Source organism: Ptychodera flava, chromosome 22, assembly GCF_041260155.1.
Source record: "Ptychodera flava strain L36383 chromosome 22, AS_Pfla_20210202, whole genome shotgun sequence".
Classification (NCBI taxonomy): domain Eukaryota; kingdom Metazoa; phylum Hemichordata; class Enteropneusta; family Ptychoderidae; genus Ptychodera; species Ptychodera flava.
The window spans coordinates 23994162-24013778 of record NC_091949.1 but is presented as its reverse complement, the minus strand read 5'-3'; the positions used below and the strand labels follow the sequence as shown (position 1 = coordinate 24013778).

Sequence of the window (19617 nt, the reverse complement as noted above, 5' to 3'; positions counted from 1 at the left end):
TAAAACTTTTTTCAGATCTAGACAATTTTTCAGATATTTCCAAAATTTAGGTCAACATTGTAGCCATTGACAGCTTATGTCCATTTGTTCCAAATTATCAAAAAGTTACAGAAAAATTCATAACAATTGATAAAATGTTACACTGAAATTTTTGTGGAAAAATTACAGCACTCAAAGGGTTGAATCATTCGACACTGTGCCGGCAGAATTATGCATCCATCCATGCTTCATTATGATGGGCGGACTTCAAAACAGACAGCTGAGTTCCTGTTGCTCTATTGGCATTCAAGAACCAAGCTGTGAATAACTGTCAATAAAGAAAAAAAATGTTTACTACCCCATCGGAAGACAGTCAACAACCCTGATTGACCCTTTGCCACACTCCTCCTCCATCTCTGACCAGAGACAGTGGAGAAGCTCCAACCATGGTTTACTGGTCAGTGATACAATAAATTTCAGGATTATGCCATTATGTGACAGCGCAAAGGGGTGACCAGCTTGCCATGAAATAGTCCATTCTTGTCGCTACCTATGGTAACACTGTCACACAAGTGTGAAACACTTCACTTCCCCTACTCAGTAATGTTACAAAGACTGCCAGCTATCCAATTTGGGACAAAACAAAATAAAATTTGATGAGTCTAGTAGCATAAAAAGGGATGTTTGAAGGTTAAGTGATCACCAACAGAACTTTATTTGCCAAGTGTGTTTACGACAGTGCTGCCGGAATAGAGGTGACATGAACTATCCTTTGCCCATATACAGCAACATGGGTTAAAAGTTCACCCATCAAGTCGGCCAAATCTTCTGAAAACAAAATGCTGCATCATCATGAACAATTCCAATTCAGCACGTTTACTCAGAGATAAATATTTGTACAAATAGTGCAAACAAGCACTTTATTGAGCCCGGTGTTTGGGCATGCTCATTTCCAGCACTGTCTCACTGGGAAACTCACAGACCCACGCACAGGCCTGGCACTTCACTTGAATACTCTCTTCAACTATCAAAATGAAATACATCTGTGATTGTTAAGTTTTACTCTGCTAGTCCAGACGGAACATGTAAAACATTTTTGCAATATTTGCCACAAAAAGAGCGCACAATGGCGATAAAAGTACAAAATATACAAAGTCATCGAAAAACTTGCATTTCAACATTAAAACACATGATGCTCACAGCAAACGTTTGTTTTCAAATACAAGCAGCTAACATCATGGGATTTATCATAGGATTTATTATTTATTGAGCTGAATAATTTTCAAGAGTGGTACACTGAGGCATTCAGAATCTCTTGTACATTTTGTTACAGGTTTCCAGAACTTCCCATCTTTTTTTATTTTCAGAAATGAACATATTTGTTACCAAAGCAACACACCGTGAGAACGTTCAAAAATGAGCAGAAATATTCCTACCTGTTTGCAACTTCAAATTCATTTTTTCTACATCATCTGGAGCAGAGAGTCCCTATAAGCTAGAGTATTTTTTGTTATTATTGCTACCTGGTATTAAAATTTAAGCGGGTTCCCCCTGTCATATCAATGCAATCCTATTTCAGGATGACAGATATGGTACTTGGCTTCCCACATAATTTACATATCTTTCCAAACCATGGCAAAAAAAAATTAATGCTGCACAGATTCAAAAATCTTCTTGATGCTAGAAAATTTTTACATCATACAAGTCAAAATTAGAAAACAATTTAGTCATTAGAAAGTACCTTTGATACATCCACAGAAAATAAACCCTGATAAAGCAAAGTCAAGGTCACTGTCATTGGAACTTTGTTGTTGCATTAGATACACACTTTGCTACACTGTGTCAACTGACACAGCAAAATAAGTAAAAATCTGTTACTGATTACATCATCGTACAGGGCCAGATTACATTAGAATGTACGAAATTAGAATTTAAGAAATTAAAATATGAATTTTTAATTCTCTACTTAAACAATGATCTCTATTTTCAACAGAAATTAAAATACATACACAAAAAGGCCTACTACTGAGTAGTAAAGTGTGTAGAGGATTGATATGCAAATGTTTAATTGGATATCAAAATGTTAATCATGCTGATTACAATTTCAAAAATTAATTAACACATTGTTGAAAAAAGTAATAGAGTCAATATTGCTGTCCCTTATCTTTTAGACCCTTTACAGAGTGTTATGCATTCTGGTCAATAATGAAATACAATGTCTATCTTTATTGCTGTCCCTTATCTTTTAGACCATTTACAAAATGTTATGCATTCTGGTCAATATTGAAATACTACATCTATCTTTTTTTCTAAAGATACATTACTCAGGTCAAAGTGAAATACCGTGTCTCTTGTCACTGTATACAGTGTTTTGGAAGGAATAAGACAAGGTATTTAAAAAACTGACATGAGATAGATTTAGTTTAAGGTAGAATGTGCATCAAAAAGTGAGACTTCAACTTTTGCACAAACTTTCCTCATGGCATCTTTCAACTATTCTCTCAAAAAATCACACATATAATTAGGGGTCAGCCTGCAAACTTTGGCATAGGAAAATAAATTACCTAAAATTTACTAGTACGGTATTTGAAATTCAAAATGGCCGCCATCCCTGTGTTAACTCTATGGAGAAAAATAAAATTTCGATTTTCAAAAAAAACTAAGAGGGTGACAAGTTTTCTTTCACCAAAATCTTTAAGCCTCCACAAGTGGTAGATCAGAAAAGAATTGTAAAAGTTCAAGAGTCTGAATATCTGTCCCCGAGGCACATTCTACCTTAAGTAACTCAAAAAGACATTTTATTTCATAGCACTGGATCTAAACACTATGCTCAGGATTGGCAAGACTGAAGAGCAATGGGTCCATGGTAGATTGTGTAGTACAGTTAAACTTTCGTTATCCTAGGGGGTATGTTTGTATTTGTTTGCACCTTCAGACATGCAGGCACTGATTTCTACCATAAGTACAGTATGGCCCCAACGTTATTCAGCTGTGTGCTGTTGAATTTCAATGTATTGTCACTGGTGAGGGAACCATTTTTATCAAAGGTTTTCAAGCTTGTATTTCACAAATAAAGAAACAAGGGTAGTCTGCAGACTGAACTTTCTTTGATTGAAATTATCGGTAAACGATACACTCCTCATCAGTCTTCAGAAATCCTGAGGGAATCAGAACAAGTAAACAAAATAAAATCAAATTCAGCTGCGCATGTGTATGTATCACGTCTGACGCTCCTGAAAACTGCAAAATCATGTTTCTGTGAACTCATTGACCTTTTTGACGGTCACTCACTCACCCTGGGACAGTTACCAACCCTGGGTACGACCATTGATATACATTGACACAAAGCATGGAGGTTAAACTTTTTTCACCTCCACACACAAAAGAACGAATGCTGCAAAATAAATAAAAACCAGGGCAGACTTCGACAGGATTACTATTGCACTCTTTGTTGCCTTGCTAGCTGGCTGTGATTATATGAGGTGAAAAAGATCAGTTACTTTGCTCGTGGCTTGATGCAACTACCATCAAAGACCATGGGACCCTGATGTACAATGTGCACCACGGTAAATCACACAGGTTGTCATACCACAAACCCCCATAAAAGCTAAACCATAGACAATCAATGATCGACAACTGCAGGTAGACATGCATCCATGATATCTGACTGGCATCCTTCAGAATAAAGACCAGGAAATTTGTGACAATGAGTGTTGACAAAGTAGATATGCAGAATGCCATACTGCTTCTTTTTTCCATTCTTTTGAAGTCTCTAGTGAAGTGCTAATGTCCCAAGCTGAGAAACACACAATCAAAGGTGAGGTACATGTCACTTGTGAGTGTGTGTGTGGCTGCTTAGCACAATGCCTTATCTGCTTCGATAAGGCATTGAGATCTTTTCCAGGTTTGTTGTCAACATGGAGGTAAGACGGAGCCTGCAGTAGTTGCAGAGTCTGGTTCATCACAGACAATAGCGCCACGTCTGTGATCTCAACAAATTCTATGAATAGAATCAGAACTGTGGTACAGCTGTATTGGTTGTATTTCAGAATATGCATCAAATTTGTAAAAAATTACATTCTAAATGATTAACATTAAAAATAAAAACATCCAAAATAGTATTTGGTATCTTTCTTGACAAAAGACATCACTAACATGCAGGCTTGAGTAGATTGATTCGCCACTGACTGCAAGAAAATATGATATTTTTTTACAACAAGCTCATCATTGTCATTTTGTAATTACAAAGGCAAAAACCTGCTACAATGATGTCAGCCATCTTGGTTTAGTATAATCATTTTTTGACCTACATGGTTAAACACCTCCCTGGTAGCCAGCTGGCTGTTATCAATAAAATTTAGGTGGCTTGCTATTTCCTTACAAGTTGCATACCTATTAACAATATCTGAACTTTTGTGGCATTTTTTTTCATAAATTCAATTCGATAAAAAAGGGTACTTGGCATGATGCCAAAAGATAAAGATATTTCCGTTTACTATAATTTCATGAAAATCAGCAATCAGAAAAATAAATTTTTATACCATCAAATTTAAAAACAATTACTGGTGAGTTACTACTACAGCTCCTCTTTGAGTTTTTGAGTTTTTTGATCATATCAACACAATTTTTCAAAGTCACAATCATTCAGCCATTTTGAATAACATTCTTTAACGGTTGTGTACTGACAAAGAGATGACTGACAGCAGGGTAAAGTCATCGGTGTTTCCTGGACAAGAACTTCAACCATGAAGTCGTCAGCATCAGTCTTGTTCTCGTCACATTCGTAGACAACAATGGCCACGTTGGATGCAAACGGGGCTAGCTTGCTGCCGCGGAATAGGCGATCTCTGCTGGTGTCGAAGTTATCCGCCCGAAGTTTGACTGTGTCGTTGAACAGTCCCAGAATGCTGATGAGAGGGAATATCGTCTCCGCGTGACCAAACCAGAAAGATCCAACCAAGTGATCATCACTGGAAAATTGAATATGCACATATTGCCATAGATTATTTTTAGTCATAAATGGCTACAGAAACACGTCTCCTCCATTTTATCAAGGTTCTATATCCTATCTAAGCTATTTCTCACATTCAAATTGTAGTACCTCACATAGACCCTTGACGGTGTATGTAACTCAATATTTTTTTAACATTTAGAAAAGACATGCAAATGGTTTGGCAACCCTGATAACATTTCTTCCATTATAACATTTTTGCAATGACACACCTACGGGGCCAAAGCAAAGTATCTGGAGCGCCACAGCAAATACTCTGTACACTTTTTTTAAATTTCTTCCTGATAAAACATAGGAATGATATGTGAAGAGTATGGTGGAGCACTGATATTATAATTTTGCTACTGAGTACTCCATGCTGCATCAATGATTCTTGACAGTTTGTTCTCAGGCGTGAGTCTTTTCAATGTGAATAAATCATTCACATCTGCTTTTCAACACAAATACAGGAAGATATCTATTTAAATATTTATCTTGTCAATGGCTAGCTTTTGGCAGCTTTTGCCAATTTACAGTGTAAATAGTAGTGAGGTGTTGATGGGTTTTATTAGGGAAAAAACAATAGACTAATCTGTTGGTTAGGTAATTTCTCAACACATAAGATAGGCAAGACAATAGTATGACAATTCCAGGTGTAGATTTGCAACAGTGAAAATCTCTGTCACATTCCAGTTTCTGAAAAAACAGTTCTGTGGACATGGATAATATCCTTCAGTAAATTTTGAGATTGGTCAAAGAGGGTACACGACTCTATATTGCCAGCAAACATTCTAGTTTGAATACCAGCTGACCATCCATGAAACCAGTGAAAGGGAACATAATGCACTGCTACATCAACATGTCAGTGATTTGATCTCATCTGTACAGGTAGTCATATTGGATTGAGTGTGCACCAGCTTGTTATAACATGTGTATTTTGCTTTGCCAGTACAGTTCCTGTCTCAGTCAAAATCAATCACATTATTCAATACATACATTCACAAAGATTACAATTGAGTTAACAATAATTTTCTGTCACAAGGAACATCAAAATCCATGGGCTGAAAAAGGCAGTAAATCTTTACACGAAGGGGAATATGTACAAATCACTTGGGAAAAATCAATGTGCCTTAAAGAATAAAAAAATTAATTTGATACATTGTACATGTACATACAAATTTTTCAACAGTTCACTAACCGCTTAATCCCACTGACGGCTTGTTCCATTATCGTAAAGAGCTCTTGCAGCAGACGGCAACAGATGTGATAGTTCAACTCATAACCATATCCTTTCCTCCAGTAATGTTTGAGATCAGCCAAGTATTCAAGCACCTGTAGGTCGCTTGTTGTCAAGGCATCGCACCAGTCAGATTTCCCCCAAATGGCCAGCTCAAACGCACACACGCTGAATATGGCCTTTGCGTGATCTGGAACATTCAATGAATAGCATTGTACCATGATTAGGATTTTTCAAACCAATTACTGTTTGAATATTATCTACATCAAAACAATCAGTCAACATTAATTTTAAGAATTTATAGGTTTTGATTTTAAGGAAGTAGATACTACTATGAAGAGAAAACTTATATATCACCATTTAGGTGTAGTTCACCATAATAAATCATTGCTAAGGCATTTTCATTTATACGGAAAGCAAACTGAGCATAGTAAAAAATCTGACCAAATGCTAAAAACTATGAAGTCCTGTTAATAAAAAACAATGCGAAATGTTTCTCTCCATTCTAATTTCTGTGTTAAGATTAGCGAGTTGTTTGAACACAACTTTGGCACTTAAAACACAAATTAAATACACTAGAATGTCAATTATATAACCATGCCCTGTCCATCGCGTTTTAATTGGCCGAGCTGAACCACGTGACTGCCCACAAATACACAGTAATGGTTCATTTTCATGCCCGTGAATATGAATAATATCGTAAACGCATTAACTTTATGGCTAAAACAAAAATTGTGATTTGTACAAAGATTATAATCAACCACAAATAAAATGGGCATTTGTGGGCCAAGTTTACATACTTTTTTCAAAAAATCTCCGGATTTGCAAAATTTTTGCAGTGCGCACTACTCACTGACAGGTTCTGGGGCCCTTTGTTGTTCGCACAGGGAACATTCGTAAATTTTGATGGTTTTTCAGGGTTCGTTGATAATATAATTGAAATAACAGACTCTGCGCTGACCATTAACGTTTATTTATAGGCCTTGGCGAGAGGAAAGCCAAATTAACGGGCTCGACAAGCCTCGCCTGTTAATTTTTGGCTTTCCTCTCGCCCTTGCCCATAAATAAACGTTAATGGTCAGCGCGTCTTCCGTTATTTCTATATTTGGACACCCAAGTTCATCAGCAAACACTGGTTTGACTACATTTTTCACAATTTATTTGTAAGAAATGATCAATTATGAATCAATAATTGTGACATGTAAGCAGCTGACACATTTATTTTTTTATAATTCTATGAATCCAAAATTATCTTAAATTCATTTCCATCAGAAGGAACAGTCTTAGTTTTTGAATAGTATTTAAATACCAAAGTTTTTAACAATTTTGCTTGCTTCCCCTCCAGTCTGGGACCTGTTCTCAGTTTACTGTATATGCTACACTTCACTCAAGCCTAGGTTTCAGTGGAAACTGTACAAACCAAGGAGAAATCCTACACTATCTCTCCTCCCCTACATAGACAGTTTTGACAGAAAGGCTCAATGGATCAACATAATTATTTGGCTTAAAATTTTCCCATTACAATCTCATCAAATTCTATGATATGCACATATTAGCAAAAGAATACTACAATGTTAATAATCATAATGATTGCATTGTACCCTGGAAGTGGTAAATTTAAAAAATACTTATTACTTTCCAGAAAACCCTACATTACTGTTGACATAAATACTCACTTTTGTATTTTGTTTAAATATGCAAAAAATACATGAAATCCCTAAGTCAGGGCACATTCATAGAATCATCAGTGTACAATTATCACTGCGCCAACAAAAGCTAACTCCCTTTGTGTTGTTCAATGCACAGATGGATATTGATGCCATTCTTTTTAATTCCTGAAGGTCATTATTTCCCCATCATCTTAACATGGATTTTCTGAAATAACTCATGAGAATGACTTTCAGTTTCAGTTTGTGTACACCTTCAGGATGCCAAATTATGCTATCTTGATTTTGCCATGGACTCTGAGAAATGTTGTTTTCACTAGAGTCTATGAATCTGCTTGAATGTGAACATGAACTCTAAGATGTGAACTTTCACCAGAACATCAATGCATGATGTGATAGCTTTGATTGTTGGTTGCTGAATGAACATTGACACACATGACAGCCTAAGGCACTCTTTTGTACTTGTTGTCCCTTTTAATATACTTGAAAAGACTGGAGGTTCTCTCTACTTCCATGATAGAATATACTAGTTCACTTTATTACAAGTTCAAAGGTCAAAGCACCCATCCATGCATTGTGGCCCAAGGAAAATCTCTTCACTTTAGTGGCTTCTCTATATTTTTTTCACATTTGTGATTTCATTTATACAGGATGTTTCTTTAACAGTCTCTCTAAAGAGCATATACTAAAGTAGCAGTTCTGCCAATCATTTTTCCTATGTAGACCATAGTTACCAGAATGGATTTTCGGAGTAATACTAGTGCACAGAAAACCCTCTGATATGGAGCTTCAAAAGAGCCATGAATACATTCAGTATAAAATTTTGTTAAGTTGACCAATATCTTGAGATAGTATGGACACAGAGTTAGGAAAGGATTATTGGCGGGAATGTGGACTTACACACACACACAGTGATTATGATTTTAAAGAAAACAGTTTTCTCTGCTTTATCTGAGAAAACAACTTTTCAAAAGTCCATACAACTGAAATATCAGCTACAGCTCTATGACAATTTACTATGAAGCTAAAAAAGACAGTATACACTGTTGAGAATCTAATAATATAATTGATATATCTGTACACTCATAACGTTGAGGTTTTTACTTTAATGCCAAGCTCAAACTACTATCTTAGCAACCTGTGGGACTAAACTTTGACATTTGCGGAGAAATGACAAATTTACATATGAAAGAACTCCGACTAAAATGCCAGGGTGATACACTTGGTGGATTCATGGTGGATTCCATCACAGAGCCTTGCTGCAGGGTAGGGGCCATGATCCAGCTGGTAATACAAAAATATACTGACAGTAACATTTGGTGTGATGGTTGTAAATTTGTGAGCAGTGCTTTTACAGTCAATATTTCTTACGTAGAGAAAAATAAGGGACTGCTTAATTTGACCAAATATGTCACCCTGGCATCAGTTTGAATTCTTAATTTCCTATGCAAATTTGTCATATGCAAATTTGACATTTCTGTTTTCTTTTTAAAATCGGCATACAAACTACATTTGCAACTACAGACTGCACTAACTGCACAATATGTGTAAAAAAACATCCCTACCATAGTGGAAGCAAAAAAACATGCCTTAAATCTTATGAATAATACCTTTATTGAATGAGATGTCTTCTGGAATACCCAGTCTCTTGATAAGCCCCTCCACAACAGAATGTACTTCATTGCCATCACCAAACTTTGACACTTCAGCTAGTGCCGTTTTGTTTTTCTCAATTGTCCGGATGAACTTTTCACAATTGTCAAAAAATCTTGCGAGAACGTCTGTATCCGAATTTAAAATGTCAAGCTTAACACTAGCTCCCTCTTCTTTACTTCCCATCACCTTTTGCAAGCCTTCAATGAACATTTCAGCACTTTCTATAGTTCTTGACAGATCAGAACTAGTAAACTTGAGACGGCCGTTTGCAGAGTGTGTCCTGCTGATGAGTCTTGGAAAATACCATGAATATCTTTGACCAAGATCCTGCATTTCTTTGCGACCAGTTTCTGCTAATATTTTCGGCTCTGTGTCTGAAAACTTATTTTTCCATGATTTTAGTTTGTAATATTTCTTGTTTGTAATATATTCTTGAACGCCCTGAAGCCTGTGCAAAATTTTAAAGTCGTTTTGACTTGGGTATCTCGTCCCATGCCTGAAAACTGCATTGACTTGCAAAGGGCGACAGGTTGGACTTCTCGATTCGATCAAGCTCTTCGTGTTTATGAAATTCTTGTCCATTTCCTCCCAGCCACCAAATGATGCAGAGTACGTTGTCTTGGTTGAGAACAAAGCACGAACTACATCTTGCTGAGGAGGCTGTGACGAAGATGCAGAAAGTAACACTAAAAATAAAGTGATGAGACTGTGAGCCATTTTGTACGGGTACATGTCAGCCATGAATGTTAGGATACCGATTCAACCAATGTCTTTTGAATGTTCACTTTTATTCGAAACTTCAACACGTAGATGCAATACATGTAGCCATCATGCATCATGGAACCTCAATGAGGAACTTGCTGAGACATCACATACACATATACATGTTCTTCACTTTCTCCAAATATTTCTCTTCAACTTACTGTCACATGAACCACATAACTTAGGTCCCATAACTTACAGCCATTCGCCTATCACCTGTACGGAGACAGAGACCCAGCGCAGCGTGTATCGTCCTTTTTATCATCATCTTCGAACACATGCGTGAGGAACAGCCGGTCCACTTCCGGGGATTTTCGAAGCATAACGCCCTCTGTGGTGTACTGGTTTTTACATGAAAACAAAATTTAAGTGGATTAAAATTAAATAAATTTTAAGGGAAATATTAAAAAATGAATTTTCACCTTTGAACACAATTTTGGTGACATTTCATAGAAAAACGATGAGAATAGCTTTGGAAAAAATGAGTGGAATATGTACTTCCGGGTCACGTGTCAAATTGTGCGTGCTCGCCGCCGAGAGCAGTTCTCGTCACTCACTCGCACCACAGCCAAGCTCGCAGCCGGTAGAGAAGACAGACGATCTGGCGTAGCATATCGTCGCTGGACCAGCCTAACCCATCATCTATCCTATCATTTCCACAAAGTTAACACTGACGATGTCTGGAGACATTACAAAGGGACCCATTGGAAATGTAAGTGTACACATCTTAACATCGGGCGATATTTTACTCAACATGCTCAAGTGGGAAACCGTGTTTGATAAGCTGTTTACGCGTTGGCGAATAGTTTGCGGAGGACAGCTTGCCACAACGTCAGCAAAATGACTAAGTTGTAGTCAGCCGGTGTCCGTTCCGATCGTTCCCTTTTCCTTATTTGACAAAAGACAGTTCAGCAGTTCATAATAGCCCCTTTTAAGCGATTTTTTTTTTAATGCTGTGATTGTATCTGTGACACGTAGCGTAGCCATTCAATTTCACGTCCCAAGTACTGAAGCCTGAAGGTGACACGTTGCGCGTTCCTGGTAATAATGTGACACCCAAGTTCAAACAATCGCTAATGTGAACGCCACGTTCATGGTTTATTACATACGTATCCTACACCAACAACATTGCCAGGCCAGATAACTTACGTATCATACCGTTGACGGTGTATATGATGAAAGTTTTTGGCATATGCTGTACCTCTATTTTACTACCATACCACGGGTTTGTACACCGGCGATTGTTTATTTAACCGATTGTCATGATGCGATAGCGCTGTATTTCGATCAGTAGAGCGAAATTTGCATTTTACTTGCGACCACCATCCTAAAACACCGAGTTCCGAAGTGTGACATGGTAGTATCGCACAGGACTCGGAAGCCATTTAAAAAGTTATTTCAAATCTACCCGCGAGTCAACACCGGGTTGAGTACAGCCCGTGACGTTTCTGAACTTTGGACAAAGGGGACGCCGCGTTGCTAGATTTGGGTCAGCGCGAGGATGAACTCAGGATTTTAAACATGTGCCCCAAAGTAAAGTGTTAGCAAGTCGGTGCTGGTCAAAAATATACCCACGCTGTTTTGCAAGAAGTCCTCAAAACGAAGTAAAATGGTTATACATGACCAACGCTCTGATTTGTGGAAATATGCATAATGAGAAAGGACTGATATTGTTCTTGTGATTAATCCTAATCCCTAATAACAGTGTACATACAGATTGATACAAATCCTGTCATGTGATTAAAAGGTGATAATTGAAAAATATCTGATAGAATGCTTTTGGTATCCATTGCTGCACATTCACACATTAAAATTGTTGAACGGGCATTGAGGAAAGTTTCCAACAAGCTGATGGAAATTTCCCCTGGTAATGAAAAACGACTCGTACAATAAAGCTATTTCAAGTCATGAACATACCACAGAAGCCAACATACATTAAATAAATTTATAATTCAGTGTCTAGATTTGAACTTGCCATCTTTCAACATTCAACTTGATAGAATTTATTCATTGCTGTTATGTACGGCTTGACAAAGAAAGCAACACAAGAACTTGTCAAAATGTAAAACGAATTATTATTCTGTAGACTGTCAGTAATTGTTAGCAGCCTGAACTCCTCTAAGGTCACTGACTATATATGTTATAGATTTACAGATGTGGTGAAAACTTAGTATGATATTTGGTGTTTTAGCTAGCATTTGGGAAGATAGGTAAATTGTGTGGGAACCACAGCATGGTACCATTTCTGTTGTCCTTCAATAATTATATATGTATTGATATGTTCGGGGAACCCCATGGTTTTCCGTGTACTGGCGACACCATAAACATTGTTGGAATCTCCTTGGTGCATTTCTAATCTGTACATTTATTCTTCCTGTTGTACACTAAATTTGCGTTGATATTTTTGTGTCTGCTGATTCATGCCAACTGCAAGAATTCCTACATATAATTAATCTTCCAATAGAGCCAGAATACTTATCTGTACTCTTTAAATCTTCAAATTTTACTAAATTAAACTCTTTTTTAGTCTGTTTTTACATCCATTATAAGATGTCAGTAAATTTGTGTTTGTGGTTATTATAAGCTTCAATGAGTTTGTTATTTTGCTAAATCATGCCGACTCTCAGTAAGGTCGATCACCTACAAAAGTACAGGTATATGAGGAATGTTTGTTCTAATTAAGTAGCTGGACACCAACCCCTCATGCTCTGGATAATGTTCAACCTTGTTGGATAATAGTATGGTCTAATTACATTGGTTAGTGTTGACATTTGTCTTATCGACCAGCATTTGTAACTTTTTAGCTCACTTTAGAATGTCAGAATGAAAGTATGTAAGACAGGTGGTTATTTTAATATCTACACGAATAGCTTTGATTAATACGTAATGATTATCATTGCATGGTGTCAGGCCGTACATACACCTATCGCCTGTGAGGGAACTCACACATGCTTACAATAATCATTCAGTTTGTTTTGTCATGGAGGTGATAATATTCTTCTAATACCTCAATCAATGACGTTTTGATGTATTTTGGTTCACTACAACCCAGTAGAAAATTAGATGGTACCTCTCTAGTTTTGTCAGAAACAGAGAGATGCGGCAAGCTTAGAATCTGGGATCAATTTCCAATTTTTTTTAAGATAATATTTTTTGTAAAATGATATCGATGGAAATATCAAATTGACAAGTGGAAATGGCAAAATTTTCATTCTAATACAGTGTCTGTAATTGGCAGGTAGCTCCTGAGCAACTACCATGTTTTAGCTTGAAAAATCTGTATCAAGTCATAGGAAATTCTAGTTAGTTAGTAATGGTAAATAATAAAAGGTTTTTGACAAAATAATTATTTTGGGTAGTGGTGGTAGTGGTATTGTATCTTTCAAATTTAACATCAAATTAAGTTCTTGATGGGGTGGGGGGCTGACAGCAAGGCTTTAGCATGATTTCCAAAATTTCAACCTACTTTCAGATAAAGGCTTACATACACTATCCAAATTATGAAAACATGAGACATCTCTGCTGCAAGTAATGTACTAAGCACGTGTGTAGTTGTAACGGTATTACATGTGCAATGCTTTGACGTGGGAAATTCCACATGTCGTGAAATCAGAATATACAATGAGCCTGCTTTGAGGACCACGTGAATGAAGGTCAGAGGTCAGGGTGGAATTTTTCCTTTAAATCTTCCGAACACATGAATGAGTGCTACCAGTGTTAAGTAGATAGTCTTCTAAAGGAAGATTCTATTCAGCGGCATGGGGGTCTCTGGCTAACTTTGAGGGTACTCAACGCAGAAAATATTCCCATACCTTCATATCATAATGAAGTTCAACACCAGTGTCATTGACTATCACATGCTTGCCATTTTTTTCAGCAACTGAAATTAATTTGAAGTTTATTTATAATTAAAACCTTCATTAACATGTAGTCATTGTAACTTGTGCATAAATTTGATTCATTCAAATTTTGCTGTTGGCATACAAATTGGATATTTTTGCGTCTGGTTTACAAGTTTGCCTGGTTGTCAAGCCATGTGATCTGAGAATTCAATGGATTAAGGTGTGTTCCTACCTGCATTGTTGTCTGAATACCAAGGGACGACAATGATATCTTTGTTATTTGTTATGTAATAATGTGTAATGGTGAATTAAATAGATAAAGATTGAATTGTCTTCTGGGTTTGAATAAAGGCGGTGGAAACTCTGAATTCTTTTACACTGCAACTGAAGACCAGCAGGCAAAACTGATGGCATGGGCACGCAAGTGTCTACCAGCATTTATTTCATTACATTGTGATAGGCCTAGTAGTTTGATGAATTAAATGTCCGGCAATCACCTGAATAAAAGGGGAAGAATTATTTCATATTGCCAGCAGGCTGAAAGTTTGAAGAACGTGTATATGTAGTTTGCCGTAATTGTAGTAAAGCATCAGGCAATTTTCAAATTTTGAAAGTTTTCCAATTTTTCAACATTTTTTTTAATGTTATTGTAGTCTGGATCATTGCGTCTTTAAATATATAGAAACATAAACTACATGTATTTTTGTTGATTTTGAGATAATTAGTAGACTTGAAAAGTAGCGCTTACTGTAATGACAATAAATAATATCAACAAATGTGGCTTCAGGAGCTTGGTTTTGATTTTGGAATTTGATTATTGTGATGGTTGAACATAATGTCGCGATTCTGCTATGTGGCACTATTTACAGTGACGTCACTATTTTTTATCTGCTGTGTTGTCATACCACCATGTAACAGCTGTGGTGTGGTGCCACATATCAGTCAATCCAAAAATGCATTTTGATGCGTGAGAAGTAAAAGTTGACCGTCAACAACTCTACCCACCTTTTAACACACTAAGAGATCTTATCTCTCAAAGTAAATTCATGAAGATTAGAAATTTTCTTTACATCACCACTGTAAGAACATATATTTACTCCCATACTGAATCAGTCCTTCACATTATCATAGAGGGTGACCTGGTCTGTTTATTCCAATCAACTATATATTAATATTTATAACACTGAAGTAGTATGAACAGTTTTTGACACACTACTGACTTGGACATTTTCTTCAATTAAGAAAGTTTTCACTGTTGGAACTGAGTTTCAGGAGTTGAGAAATCTTGAAGTTCAGTTGTCCTTCAAAGTGATATCATGCCACCATTCAATGAAGCCTACCTTTTGGTGTGAATTGTTTTTCCACCGAGTTCTGATGAATATTATTTTTTGCTCCTTTTCTGATTATGAAATATTAAATTGCGTTTAGCCTTTGCAGGTTCTTCTCTACCAATCCCATGTGTAATAGCTCCCTCTGTGGTCAGATTTGTGTCTGTTACCCAGACAGCTCTAATGACTGGAAGGGCTTGAAAATGTTTGCATAACACATTAGCAACTGTTGATATTGTTTACTCCTGTTGGCACAGTATTCCATTAATGCTCCTCCTATAGTATCATAAAGAAGGCAGAAAAAAGATTACCAAAGACCTTTTTTCATCGATCAGACCAAACCTATACATCACCTTTACCATACATAATACTATACAGCACAGGTTTTCTTGTACCAGGCCTAGATCAACTGCTCATCAATGATAGCTCCCTCAGTGGCCATGATTACGTTTTCTCATTGTTTCAAATACAGGACTAGTACGGAAGTCTAAAGGAAAAGCTGTAGTTCTCAGTACATTTTTTGCAACCCTATATTTACCACTTTTCATTTCTATATTTATTTGAAGTATTAATTTTAATTGATTCATAATGGGGATAGGCTCTATGTTCGACAGTAATTTTAAAAATTTTAATATTTCAGTGATTTCAATTGTCGTTTTATCACCTGTGCATGATCTTGTTTTGTTAACTTAGTAAGCAAAACATTCAGTTTCGTGACAAGCCACTTTTGCCAGAGATTTCTTGACGACTCGCTCACCTTTGCTAAAGGAAACAAAAATCAGCGAAGCACACACGTGGATTGATTGTTTAAATCACAGTGGAGTACCTCACCTCAATACAGTGACAACATGCCCCGTTACAGATAACTACAACAGTCATCTATCGCCGAGGGGTGAAGGTATTAGAAAGTTAGGAGGGTGTGTGAAAATTGGGACTTACCTTTTACCCAGTGCTGCCTGCAACAAAACTGTGTCAGGTAGTCTTTGTTGTAAGTATATCACCACTAAACTGCAGCTTCTTTCCTGTTTTTCCAATGACAGAAAAGAAAAACTTTTTCACCAAACATTTCATCATGATACTTTTTGTCCTTACATCACCAACTAGGGATTTTGAACTGATGAAATCCACTTAGCTACATAGTGCCCTTGAGTTATGTACTTGGTCATTGCTAGTCTCATTAAACTTGTTAATATCTACATGTAAACGTTTTCTCCAGTATTACCTTCCACTTGAATACCAAGCTTCTCTCTCTCTCTCTCTCTCTCTCTCTCTCTCTCGTGATACATACTCAATAAAGCTTGTATAGACAGACAGACAGAGACAGAAAGGTGAGGGGAAGAGAGATACACACACACAGACATTTCCTCCAAACCGTACCAGCATTTCCTACCTGAGTAACGCAGTTTCTGTGGTTTCTGTGACACATGTTGGGCTGTACAGACAAGCAAACTCATTTTATGAATTGGTCCAATCCTGTGGATGTAGCAATCTTTGTATTCATGCCCAGGGTATTTGGTTTCAATCCAAACCTTAGTACTACAGGTCACAAAGGGAAAAAAAAATAAATAAAAAGTCGCGGCTTTGTCGGACTCCAATGTCCAACATGGCTGGGGCAAGTACTCCATTACTGGCGTGGGTTGCTTTGCTCTGGCGTCCTAAACATCTTCAGTAAGACAAATGGTTTTATTGGCTGGATGCTAAACTGATAAGAGGGATATCAATACATGATATGAGAAGCTCTTTTCAACTGACAAGACTACTAAGACAAATGATCGCTGTATACAGCAACATCCTGATCACTGCTAAGTCATCAATATGTATGTTGAATGTTGAAGTTGACAGGAATAAGCAGAGTGATAGAAGGAGGGAAGTTTTTTTCTTGAAGAATTGTAGCGATGACATCACTGTTCTGTCAGTGTCCTCCACAGCTTTGAAAAAGAGAGGGGTAGTTAATCTACATTTACAAATGTTAAATATTTTTGTTATGCAAATGTTTTAAATTGTTATGAACACATGATTCATAGAATGCTTGAAACTATCAAGAAGGGCTGCCCTGGCCCACAAAGTTTCCTTGTGGCGAACCTAGAACATGCAACATTAGCTTCATTGTGCCCGTTGTGTTTTACTGCTGTCATCGAAGTGTTTCAAGTGTTATTGAGTGCAAATTTTTGGTTCGGACGTTTGTTGTTTTGACAACGTGATTTGGTCACACTTGAAACCGAGACATTCGAACTGTTCTTTTAAAGGTAGTAAAATTTGCAAATTACAAAAAGTAGTTGAATGATTTACATATGAAGTTATGTATTTCTAATTTTGGCTCTGACAATGATGAATTATGGTGTTTTTATAAAATTTATTAGGTATGAGAGACAAAGAAAGATGAACATATTTTGGTCCTCAACAATCTCATATAGAGCTTAAACACTGTTATAAAATTATCAAAACTAGGCTACGACAAAGTTTAAGGTACGTAGTTTATAGCTTTCTACATCCAGAACATTTGGCTCCCTGCCAAAAGCTCAAACTTTTTTCTGCATTTTCTTTGTCGGAAGAAAATGGTCAGACAGGTGTCAAGCAGATCCAGGTGACTTAAAATTGAAATGATTGCAGCTTGTGGTGTAATTTAAAAATAATCTAAGACGTTGTGCGAAGTTTGTATCAACCGCCATATAAAAGTTGGCAGCAACTGCAGCAGAATAGGCTGACTTCCCATACTCATCATTGATGTTGGTGCAGGAATTTTGCGAATGCCGATGGCTTCATATTTGTAAATGTAAGGAGTGTGCTTACATTCCTGAGAAAGCCCTGTTTTTCAACAAACACATGCTGTCTTTTCTGTGTAAAAACAGATTTGATAATGGTAACACATTCCCCTAAAACCTAGATCTGGTGTGCCCTTTTCCGCAAGATTGTCAAGTGGGACAACATTGTTTAAGTTTGTGAAGGGCTAATTGATATTAATTGTCATAGGGGCACAAAATTGCAAATTCATCAGAAAAAGAGTGCATTCCTGAATCGACTGTACCTGAGCCAGACACACCTTGTGTGGTGCGTGACATCCTTAGTACCTTGTCCCACATAGAAGATAAATGAACAGAGAAAAAATACAGTGTGCTGTACCTGTCCTGGGTCACCTTGATGTTAGGACTTGGTTCACTTTAAAGGAGTATTAAAGACGACCTCTTCTCTGTGATTGGTCGAAAGTGCCCCATCGCCTGTTAAGGTTAAATGACACTGTTTGGCACAAACCATTATCAAAGGGGGAGTGTGGTGACTAAAAGTATATTAAGTTGCCATGAATTACCGCAAATAATTTTGTAGAATGTGACAAACGAAATTAAAGAAGAAAACAGAGCAAAGAAGAACCGTAATGTGTGCCATATTTTGAAGATGAAGGGTTTTGAAAATAGGGTATAAATTTCTATTGGACACTTTTCGGTGTCAGTGAAATGATTTCCAAATTCGATGATGTGGCAGAGTACTGTCATGGTAATCAGCTATTTTTATCATTATTGCCTTTTGTTGCATTGAAATTAAATATCAATGATGATGGGCATTTGGTCAAGGGATATTTAAAGATTTTTATTTTAATAAGGCATCGTGCTCAGTAATAATAAGTATCCAATCCCAAAGCTATCTATATGCAAATTATACATGATTTCATCTCAAACGATGAATTGTTTTGCTTATTATATCTTGAAAAAAGAAATTGTGTATGTTTTAAAGTGATTTTTTATGTGATTTTTGAAATTGACGTGACGAAGGTTCCTTTTTTTAGCTGATTGGAATGAACGTGCCTCATTTTTACTTTTTGAAGAGAACATGTCTGAAACTCTTTTTATTAAAAAGTGTGATGGCCTTGGCCAAATAGAGTTGACATAGAAACAACGATGGGAATCTTTTAGATCAGAAACTACCATTAGTTTCCCTCCCAAATTTTAAGATTCAGTCTTATTTTCCTTGTATGCAAATGAATACTCAAGATTGAACGTTAGCAGCTGTTTTCCTTTGATTTCATGTAGGCAGGAAAGAACACTTAAATTTAATATGCCTTGAAAATCTATATTTGCACACATAATATTTAATACGAGGGTCATACAGCAAAGATAGTTTCCTATATTTTACTTTTAGGATGAAGCTGTGCAGGTTTTAATGT

The 19617-nt window shown here is 36.7% G+C and overlaps 1 protein-coding gene across 3 annotated transcripts; it reads right to left on the bottom strand.

The window, feature by feature from the left end:
- Positions 1 to 1222: 1222 nt before the first annotated feature.
- On the bottom strand, positions 1223 to 18585 carry LOC139122998 (multiple inositol polyphosphate phosphatase 1-like). Of its 3 annotated transcripts, none has more exons than XM_070688934.1 (7): positions 18487 to 18585; positions 16852 to 16997; positions 16401 to 16483; positions 10491 to 10632; positions 9484 to 10189; positions 6168 to 6396; positions 1223 to 4949 (listed from the first exon to the last, which is right to left on the bottom strand). In XM_070688934.1, exons 2-7 carry the CDS (start codon positions 16885 to 16887, stop codon positions 4595 to 4597), a joined length of 1551 nt encoding a protein of 516 aa, XP_070545035.1. In that variant the 5' UTR covers positions 16888 to 16997; positions 18487 to 18585; the 3' UTR covers positions 1223 to 4594. The 3 variants fall into 3 exon arrangements, with proteins under 3 accessions (XP_070545035.1, XP_070545036.1, XP_070545037.1); XM_070688935.1 differs by lacking the exon at positions 16852 to 16997 and adding an exon at positions 15474 to 15737; XM_070688936.1 differs by lacking the exon at positions 16852 to 16997 and having other exon boundaries at positions 18487 to 18496.
- Between the last annotated feature and the right edge of the window lie 1032 nt (positions 18586 to 19617).